The sequence below is a fragment of the Crocodylus porosus genome, unplaced genomic scaffold, assembly GCF_001723895.1.
Source record: "Crocodylus porosus isolate Cpor-Errol unplaced genomic scaffold, CroPor_comp1, whole genome shotgun sequence".
Lineage (NCBI taxonomy): Eukaryota > Metazoa > Chordata > Crocodylia > Crocodylidae > Crocodylus > Crocodylus porosus.
In genome coordinates, this window is record NW_017728944.1 from 3,666,464 (window position 1) to 3,676,352 (window position 9,889).

Sequence of the window (9,889 nt, forward strand, 5' to 3'; positions counted from 1 at the left end):
AAGCCGCAGTAAGCCAAAGTGGTAGAAAAGGTTGAGGCTGTGGAATCAGCAGCTGGGCTGACCTGCTTCTTTAGTGGAAGACAGAGCCAGTATGGATCTTTATAAATGTCTGATTTAACCTCCTCCATAGCACAAGCTGCAGAACTTCACCCTCTAACTTCTGTGTCAGGGCTAGCATCAAAACAGGCTTCTTAGGAAGATTAAGTCCTAATTTGAAGGGTACAGATGACAAAAACTCCAGTATATGTTCAGGTTAGCTTTTCCAGGTACTATACTGGTTAAAATGGACACACTTTTCCCAGCCTGCATTGATCTACCTTCAGCCCTGGAAATGGGTAAACATCTACCTGCTAAAATAAAGATATCAATCAGCAATCTTCTCCCTGTGTAGAATCTTCTCCCTGAAGGCATCTCCTCTTCCCCTTTTTTCTGATAAATTAAATAGATTGAGCTTCCTGGGTCTGTTGGGGTTGGGTGGGTTTCTCAGACTTAATTTTAACACAGTGAGTATTTCTATATGTACAATTAATGCACATGAATAAACTCCAGAGCTTATTGCTCCAGAGTTTTTTGCTCCCGGGTATGTCATTTCAACATGCATCTGGAAGCAAAAAAATCTGGAGCAATTAGCTCCAGAATATACTCATGTGCAGCATGTGGAGCCTGGTCAAAGCAGCCCCAGCTGGCAGGGGACACCAGGAGTCAGCCTGCCAGCCCAAAGCTGCTCTGACTAGGTTCAATGTGCTGCAGAGGGGCTGATTGGTACATGAGGGTGCTTCAGTGTACGGCTAGCCAGCAGGCAGCCCTGGCATTGAAGCACCCTCACACCCCAGCCAGTCAGCCAGCATCTATATGTGTGCTGCTGCTCATGAAAAAACTCTGGAGCAGTGTAGTATTTATATTTACAAGTACTACCATCCTGTGACGTTTATTAGTTCTGTGTGCTTAAAAGGGGTGCATGTGTAGACACTGAGACATTTACTGAGCAGTTAATTAGGCAACTGAGCAGTAAATGTCTCAAGTAGATGCACCCAGTGATTCTCAGCCAGGATGCTGAAGCATGCTGGAGTGCTGTGAGATCCTTTTAACGGTGCCATGTGGTACCACTCGGTATTAGCACTGTGAGGTGTGCATAAACCTACACATGATTAACAAGATAAACCTAAAGACTTCAAGAAGGAATCCATAGTCTCAAAAATACTCTGACCTGTTGTGAGTTCTCTGAATTCTTTATAACAGAAGAATTTTCTCTATTGTTTTTCCCCAGACAAAAAATGAATGAAAGCTAAGCGCTAGCATTTTCTGAGGGGTGCCTTGAGTCTAAAAAAGTTGATGACTGTTGATTTAGCAACTGTAGCCATCATATTTGTACAGGAGTACACCTTTCATGAAGGGAGGGTGCATCTTCCATGGAGGGAAAATGATCCCAAAACTTTCTGGATTAAAAGTTTATTGTATCTTTATTGACAATTGTCCAAAGGTAAAATACAGGTGCAAAGATGCAAACACTCCCAAGCCCAGCTGACAGTATCAAGGATTTTAGAAAATCCAGACCAGGTGGGCATTCAGCTCTCCTAAGGATTGGGATGGGAGGAACCCTGTGGTATAGGGACTCGCTATGCCAGTAAGTGACTGTGATGCTGCTCACAAGCCTCATCCTATTTTAAAACCTTTTTCTTCCTTTCCTTGGAACCCACTGGATTTTTGGTTGTGGACTGCTTTCTTAAAATCTGTTCTTCTAGCTATAGGAAGTCCCTTGCATCTACCACAGATGGGTGCTGTCTTGTACACTACTGTGTATGTACTCAGTCCTGAATTCCTATCTGTTGTTCCTCCATCCCAGAGTTGATTGGTGAACATCTCCACAGAGGATTAGCTGAGGGAAAGGGGGCAGGTCTCCTCTGCAAAAACACTTTGTGAACCAACATCATTTTCAAAAGCTATGACAATAACTATTTTTTTTAAATTAGCAGCAAGAGGTAGCTAGTAGGGCTGCGTGAAGCTTTGGTCCCTGATTCGATTCGGCAGAGATTCGGCCCGATTCAGTAGCTGAATCTCCAAATCCAAATCAAATCAGAGGACCCTTTAATCTCTCCGAATTGAATCAGAACCCTCCAAATCGATCTGGAGAGATTCAGACAGATTCAGCGATTCGGACATAGACACAGCTTTAAATGTCTTTTCTACATACTTTTAGGTAGCAGGCGGCTCATGAACGCTACGATGCTGGGGTGCATGGAGTGTCCCACAGAAGTGTGGGGGGCTCCCCAGCATGCTTGGCAGCAGACCCAGAAGTGGACCAGAAGTACTTCTGGTCCACTTCCAAGTCCACCGGGGAGCAAGCTGGGGGGCCCCCCTGTACCCACCCGGTTTGGCAACTGGTGCCTCCTGGTTCTGGGGGGCACCCGGGGGCCCCCTGAGGCCAATCACTGAGCCAGGGGGATGCAGGGGACCCCCCTGCATTCTCCCCGGTGGACTCACAAGTGGACCAGAAGTAGTTCTGGTCCACTTCCAGGTTTGCTGCCGAGGACATGGGGGGCCCCCTGCGCTCCTATGGGACGCTCCATCCGCCCCAGCATCACAGCATTCACCAGCGCACCTGGTATCTCGAGGTATATAGAAAAAACAGTTGAAGCTGTGTCTATGTCCGAATCAGCATCAAATCTTCAGATTCAGATTTGGCCAAATCAAATCAGGGACAGTGATCTGAGTCAACTAATTGAATCACTGTCCCTGATTCAGGCCATATCTGAATCGAATAGGGCCCACTTCACACACCCCTAGTAGTTAGCCATGTTTATCTGAAGTCAATCAGAAAGCAAGTTAAATATGCACCTTTGTAGACAAATTTAAAGAGAGAGAGAGAGAACAGAAAAGTTTTAAAGAGAAAGAGAGTCAGAGGGCGGAGTGGGGAGAGAACACACAAGTTTTGTGAACCCAGGTTTGCTCTACCAGATGATGTGAAAGGATGGCATAGAGAAGAGTACAAAGTGGAGTGATTAAAATATAATATGCGGGAGAGCTGGAGGAGAGAGGGGAAGACTGATGTAAGAGGCATACAAGCAAGGAACCCATAGGAACAAAGGGGTCACAAAAGCTAATCCAGGTAATGAGGTAAGGCACCATAGTCCCTGTTTAAAACATATTTAACACAGTCCAGTTTGTGGATGATTTTTTGTGCCTCACATTCCTGTTCCAACAGGTTCTTAATTTTTTTTTTTTTTTTTCCTAAGAGCAGCAATGATCAGTGATAGAAAGACCAGGAAGGGTAAAAGTGTTCTGCCAGAGGCTTTTTTGTCTTTATGATGTCAAATTGGTATTCATTCATAATGAGCAGCAGCTATAGCAGCATCCTGTCCTGCTGCATGAGATGTGAGTGTTCAGTGGAAAGCAGACACTCTCTACAACACATGTACATCACTGACATGGCTCATAAATGTCATAACATTCATTTGGACCATGCATTCGACTTTCTAGAGGAAGGAAGGAGCTTGGCCTTGTAAATAATCATACAAACAGGACACCACTGTGCCTCAAAGGACCCTGGATGCACTAGTCACTGATGCACTGACCCTTCTTCTACGGAAGGCATGTTCTAGCATATAACTGCTGTCTATACTGGATTTCATGGGAGCTCCAATTATAGTAAACTATACATAATGTATGTTAAGTTATAATTAAGCTAAGGATCCAAAAAGGACCTTAGGAAGAACAAGCCTCACGATGGCTGAATGATCTGATAAAAAAAATAGAAAATCAAAACTCACCAATGAGTAAAGAAGATAATCTAAAGACAGGAGTAACAAAAGCAGTAGCTGAATAACTTGGAAAGTAATGTGAAAATAAGAACCCACTAATGAGACAGAGATAAAAAGAACCAAATATGCAGGTATGCAAACTTGGCTAAAGAGACAAGTAGAAATGAACATCTTGACTGAACACAGATAAAAATTTGCACAAGACCAGGACATTTTACGTATAAATACAGGTGCTATACGACTTGTTTTTCATGGTGATCTTGTGAACCATAATTGACATATTGTGTCACCACTGTCATGTGCAAGCTAAGCTTCACTAAGGTGGGCTGATTGTTAAACAGACCAGCTGGCATACTGTCCAAGTGACAATAAATCTTTCTGAGCACCAAATACAAATTTGCATTGTTCTTTCTGCATGGCATGTGGAAGGCTAATGTTAGCCTTCCAGAATGCACAGACCTCAGCAGCCTGCACACCAAAAGGAACAGCAGCAAGAGGCTGCCTGAACATACTCCATGCTTCAGAATAACAGATTCCAGAATGCCTGCACCCACCCGTCTTTCATCAGCATGCAGGCTGCACCACTGCATCTCCATCTATGTTATCCAGACTAGAGAGAGAGAGAGAGAGCTTGTGAAGTGCACAGAACATTTGCTAGCTAAACTTACCAGTTAATGAGGACCCCGATTTTCCCCTCACAGGATATGAGTAGCTTTCCTGGTATCTGTATTATACATACAGCCATTCACCATTTTAAAACTAAGGACTAGATGTACACCTTGCTGGGGTCATTTGACCCCAGTACTCTTTCCTGCCATGGCAGGCGGTCGGACTTGATGATCTCCTCAGGTCCCTTCCAACCCTAGAAACTATGAAACTATGACTATTTCTAGAACCATTAGTTCCTCTAAATTTGGAATAAACTAGGTATAGCCATCATGATGTATTAGATATATGTTCAAGAGACAGATGTGGACATATAAGCCAACTGTTGCATTCTCTCTCTCTCTCTCTTCCCATTTAATTTCTACCCATAAATAAAATATTTCCAAGATGGCCACTGTCTCATATCCACTGAGCCTACAACTACAGAATTTGTTTAAGTTCTCAGACTTCGAACAATGTATTTTAGTCAAAGTACTACATCTACTTCCAGGTCCTTTGGTTGAATAAATATGAAAGTTCAACTAAAATATAATACACATAACAGTGTGGAGGCTGCTGTCTACAAAAGTTCATGCCTCTCTGAACCAGGTAGTCTCTAAAGTAGAATCTTGCCCTGCCTTCTGCCTGACTTCAGATTAACACAGATAACACCTCTCTTTTTATAGAAGCATATCTCTTTCAGCAAGGTGTTTGCTGACTTCCCAGCTCAGAACTGAATCTCTGCTCGAAGAAAGGTTGTAACCTAGTACCTGGTTCATGGCACGGAAGAAATGAACTGGTCACTTCAGCCTACTCCTTAGTGGGAAGGAGTCTTTAGTAGATGAATAAATAGGGCTATTTGCTAGACATCTCAGAAGAGATGAAATGGGCACAAATACCAACAGCTTTTACTGCTGAAGGTGATCAGGGGAATCTGTTGTTGAAGAGATGCAGTATAAGCATGGGGGAGGCTAGAATTGCAGGCGCCTGTGCTGTACATTTTCTAGACTGAGATTAAGGAGGTACAATATTGCAGCTGTTGGTAATACTTTCTCAGCTGTACCCTACTTGCTTCTTTTTTTTAATGCAGCAAAAATACCCACCAGCCTGAGCTGTAGACACTACCTGTGTATAATAGTAGCTCATATAGTGTCAGGAGGGGTCTCATACGTGATCGCTGACCTTAGAGCTGGAAAAGACCTACTGGGTCAATAAGGGCATATCCCCACACTCAGTGGTCAAAGTCAGGATGTTCCCTTTAAGTGTCCTAAAATTCAGTCCAGCTTTAGATGACTCATCTACACAGTTTAACAGAACTAAGTACAATATTTTGCTTTTGCAATCATACCATGAGGCATAGAAAAGCTTGCTGAAAGAAATCATTTTCCAGACACAGATTTCTTGTTTGCATCAGGCAAAAGCAAAGTTTTATTTGGGGGGTGGGGGGGGTGGTTCTCACCAGAAGGTACATGATCAATCTCGGCAGAAATTAACTCAAATAAGTAATGATTGTGATTGGGTACAGACGACAGGACAGAATGGAATAAGCAAGTAGCACAATACGGAGGAAAGTAGGCCAAAACTCTAATGGGCCCCATTGGACAAATGGCATCAGCATTACTGAAACGTTGGATGGAGTTTTTCTTCTTGCTCTTGGCATAGGTGTGCAGTAGAAGTTGTGAGTAGGCTCTTGCTTGGTCCATGGGTCTGCTCCATAGGTCTTGCCCCAGGGGATGTTGGTTTCTCAGATTAATCACAAATCTTTCTGCAGGGAACTGAGGAGAGATCAAAAAAATCCCAACTTGAATGTCATAAAATCAAATCCAACTCTCTTCCAGCATCAAGCCATGAGGTGTGCCCATGTCATAGACAGGCTAGGATAGAATTGGGGGCTGGCAAGAGACACCCCAGAGCTGTAACTACAACCCATGCCCAAATTTTGTGGGAAATTAACAAACATGGGGGGGGGGGGGTTACCTACCAACTTTTATGACTTCACCCACTATTTATTTCCAAACTTTCTTCCAAATCCTTTCTCTCTCTCTTTTCCCTCTGTTTCTACATCTCTCCCTTTTTGTCCTATTTCTCTCTCTTCTCCCTCACTCTTCTCCCTCATTCCTCAAATTCATAACCAGAAAATCCCTGCTTAATGTAGCCTATTTTCTGGCAACTTTCTCAGTACCATACCATTCTAGTATCATCAGTTCATGCCAGACTGGCCAGTGCCCTCACAAACTACTTGGAAGAGTACAAGTAGCCTCCCTATGCCACCCAACAGAGGGTGCATTTGACAGGTTCTCTTCTGTCCTTGGTAAAAAGAAGAGGACTAAAGAAAACTTTCCCCTTATACAATACCACTGTTCGAACCTTGTATATCCACAGGTGGGCATGTGGAAGAAGAAGTGTAAGTATGGCAAGTTTTCACGATTCCTCCTCCTCCTCCGATTATTCCACCTGAAGTTTTACAAATTCCTCCTCCTCCACCAGAAGAGTGGATAATTCCTGATGAAATCCCTCCATGTTGGCTAATGGGATAAGGGAAGAATGGTTGGTGAAGACAACAACAAATACCTCTAGAACTGCATTGTGGGCTCATCAAAGCCTCAAACTTCTATGAAAGCTGAAATCAGTTGGGTAATTTCATGTTACAATTTTCTTCATTTTCAGTGCTGCCTTTGCACTCCCTGCTCCCCTTGGCCATAGGAGTGGCAGAATACTGCAGTGAGTTCCCTTCCAAGAAAAGTTCCTGGTTAGCACAGGGTGGCATCCAATTCCTCTGCATGCCCAAGTAGCAGGAATGAGATTTAACTCAAGCTTTAGATGCTTTTTGTAGTCAAATCTCCCAACCTGCCATGAACTGCTATTGAGACCAAGGTGCTAACCAAATGGGGAAGATGACAGAACTCCCATAACCACCATATGGATTCCCCACCCAGAGTGTTTCCTTTGTGATTTATGTTCCCAGTTCTCACATTCCACAGCGTCATATACTAGTGTGCCACTTTACAGATCCCCTGCGGCATCTATAGGCTACCTAATTAACTCCCTTTGTCCTCCTTCCAGTAGACAGCAGTAAGTCTGAATCTCCTGCTCCAGCCGGCATTTGACATCCAGGAGGACCTTGTACTCTTGGTTCTGGCACTCGATTTCTGCCCGCAGCTCAGCCAACTGCTGCTCCACACAGATGATCTGGTTCTGTAACTCGGCAAGCTGGCTGTTGTAGCGACATTCAGTTTCAGCCAGAGAGGACTGCAGATTGTCCCTCTAAGAATTGACACAAACACACATAGGCACTAGAACCATGTGCTGAATTTAGCCCTTCAGGGATGCAAAAATTAAGATATTCCCCCATGCAACAGTAAAACTTCCCGATACCTGTAGAGAGCCAAGCTAGAACAGATCACCCACCATCCTAGGCATCCAGGCATGACTTGTTCATAGTTTGATGTAAATGGTCACCCCAGGACTTACCGTCCTAATGCTGGCCTCCAGCTCAATCTCCAGGGACTGTAGTTCACGTCTCAGTTCAGTGACTTGGCTGTTGCTACACTCTATCTCCTTACCACTTGTGATGACCTCCTGATTCACCTCCTCAATCTGAGAAGCACAAACCCAGAACAGAGATAATGAAAATCTTCCTTTTAAAAAAATAAAATACGAAGTAAGGTGAGTTTAGTGTTAATGGATGAGAATAGATAATTAACAAAATATGTAAAATGAACAAAAGCAATGTGATTTATCTGCCTACTGAAACATAAACCTTGCTTGCAATTCTGTTGCTATTCAAACAATGCGCTGTGCAATTTATTAATCAGTCTCTTTTGTTATAATGGATGGTTCTCCATATCACTTCACCCACACACCTCAATGACAAGCAGCAAACCAAGAGACATGTGTGATATTCACTTAGGCCTCTGTGTCCTTTGCCACTTGATCAGACTGAATAATATTGACTAAAATTAGCACATTGTATTTAACATACCTTACATGCATACCAATCCTCAACCTCTTTGCGGTTCTGCGCAATGATAGCTTCATACTGGCATCTCATGTCATCCAAGATTTGCTTCAGATCTGGACCAGGGCAGGAATTGACCTCCACGTTGACATCTCCAGTCGACTGGTTCCTCAGACAATTCATCTCCTGCAAAGATAGATCCAGATCAAGATGTTTTTCAAAGCAAGTGGAGACAGTATGGTGCTGTTTTTTGTGACATGTAAATCTAGTGAAGTTTAGGCTGAGGTCCACCTCTGGCATTCCCAGTTCCACTCGACAGTGCATTTTTTCCCACCATAAACCCAAGAGAGTGAGGCAGGTGTGGCTCACTTCCAACCTAAGCTCCACAGTGAGAAGCTCAGGACAAAGGGAGCCGGGAGTGCTTTTGACATACAGAATAGCTGATCTCAAGGAATTAAGGAGCTCCACCTAGGTACTGTGTTGCTTTCTGCCACGTAGCAGGCAGAAGAGGTGTGCTGTGGTAGCCAGCTTGCACATTACTCTCTTTCATAGGTTTTAATGGCGCATGTTGTCACCACAACTACTCTATTTGTCAGTGTCTTTTTTGTATACTGAATGCTGTCAGCCTGTTTCTACTACCAATTTTTTCTCTGAGGGAATCATACCGAATGAAAGAACTCTCTTTGACAAAGAGGTCATTTACTAGTCTACATTTATCACCCTATGTTGACTTTTTAAATATCTTTCTCCTTTCAAAAGAATACATGAAGTGTTGTGTGGGGTCAAACCAATGGTCTGCCTACCCCAGTATCCTGTTTTTGGCAGTGGCAAGTAGTATATGTTTTAGAGAGACAGTATATGAATAAGAAATATCCAGAATAATCCATTTTATGTCATATCCTTCCTGCCAATGGCCAAAACTTGCCTAGGGATGTCAGAGGATACATCCCTGACTGTTCTATTTAGTAGCTCTTAGTGGACCTGCTCTCCATGAATCTGTCCAATCTCTTTTTGAACCTGGGTTATATTAACTGCCTTTACAGCCTCCTGTGGCAATGACTTCCACAAGTTAATTATGCAACGTGTAAAAACATACTTCCTCTGGCTTGTTTTAAATCGGCCTCCTGACCATTTCAGTGGGTGCCTCCTAGTTCTAATCATTCTTAGTTTTGAAATGCAGCATTACATTTCAGTGGTTGGATGCGGAGATCCTAACTTACACTTCCTGAGGTTGCTGCTGACTTGAATGATCTTGAGCAAGTCATTTTACTTCTCTCTTCCTGCGATAACTTCACAGTGGAGTGAATACGCCTACCTCCACAGGGATAGGGTTTTGTTAATGCTCATTAATTGCTGGTAAAATGTTTGGAGTTCTGCATTTGCTAAACTACAACCCATGCACAAGGAGTAACAATAAGAAAGATTACTGTTAACTAAAACAGTACCCTGAAGTTTTCTACTACTGTTCTAGTCAAACTACAATCGGACCTACACAGGTTACAAGGGTGGGCAGATGAGAATAGGATGG

General features: G+C 43.3%; 1 protein-coding gene across 1 annotated transcript in view; it reads right to left on the minus strand.

The window, feature by feature from the left end:
- Positions 1-5,800: 5,800 nt before the first annotated feature.
- The window catches only part of LOC109320323 (keratin, type I cytoskeletal 13-like), a 7,045-nt gene continuing 2,956 nt past the window's right edge, over positions 5,801-9,889 (minus strand). The window contains exons 4-8 of the mRNA XM_019550369.1: positions 8,386-8,547; positions 7,875-8,000; positions 7,438-7,667; positions 6,771-6,928; positions 5,801-6,178 (exon numbers count right to left, since the gene is read on the minus strand). Coding sequence (XP_019405914.1) covers positions 6,153-6,178; positions 6,771-6,928; positions 7,438-7,667; positions 7,875-8,000; positions 8,386-8,547 — 702 coding nt within the window. The 3' untranslated portion in view covers positions 5,801-6,152. The remainder of the gene's footprint in view (positions 6,179-6,770; positions 6,929-7,437; positions 7,668-7,874; positions 8,001-8,385; positions 8,548-9,889) is intronic.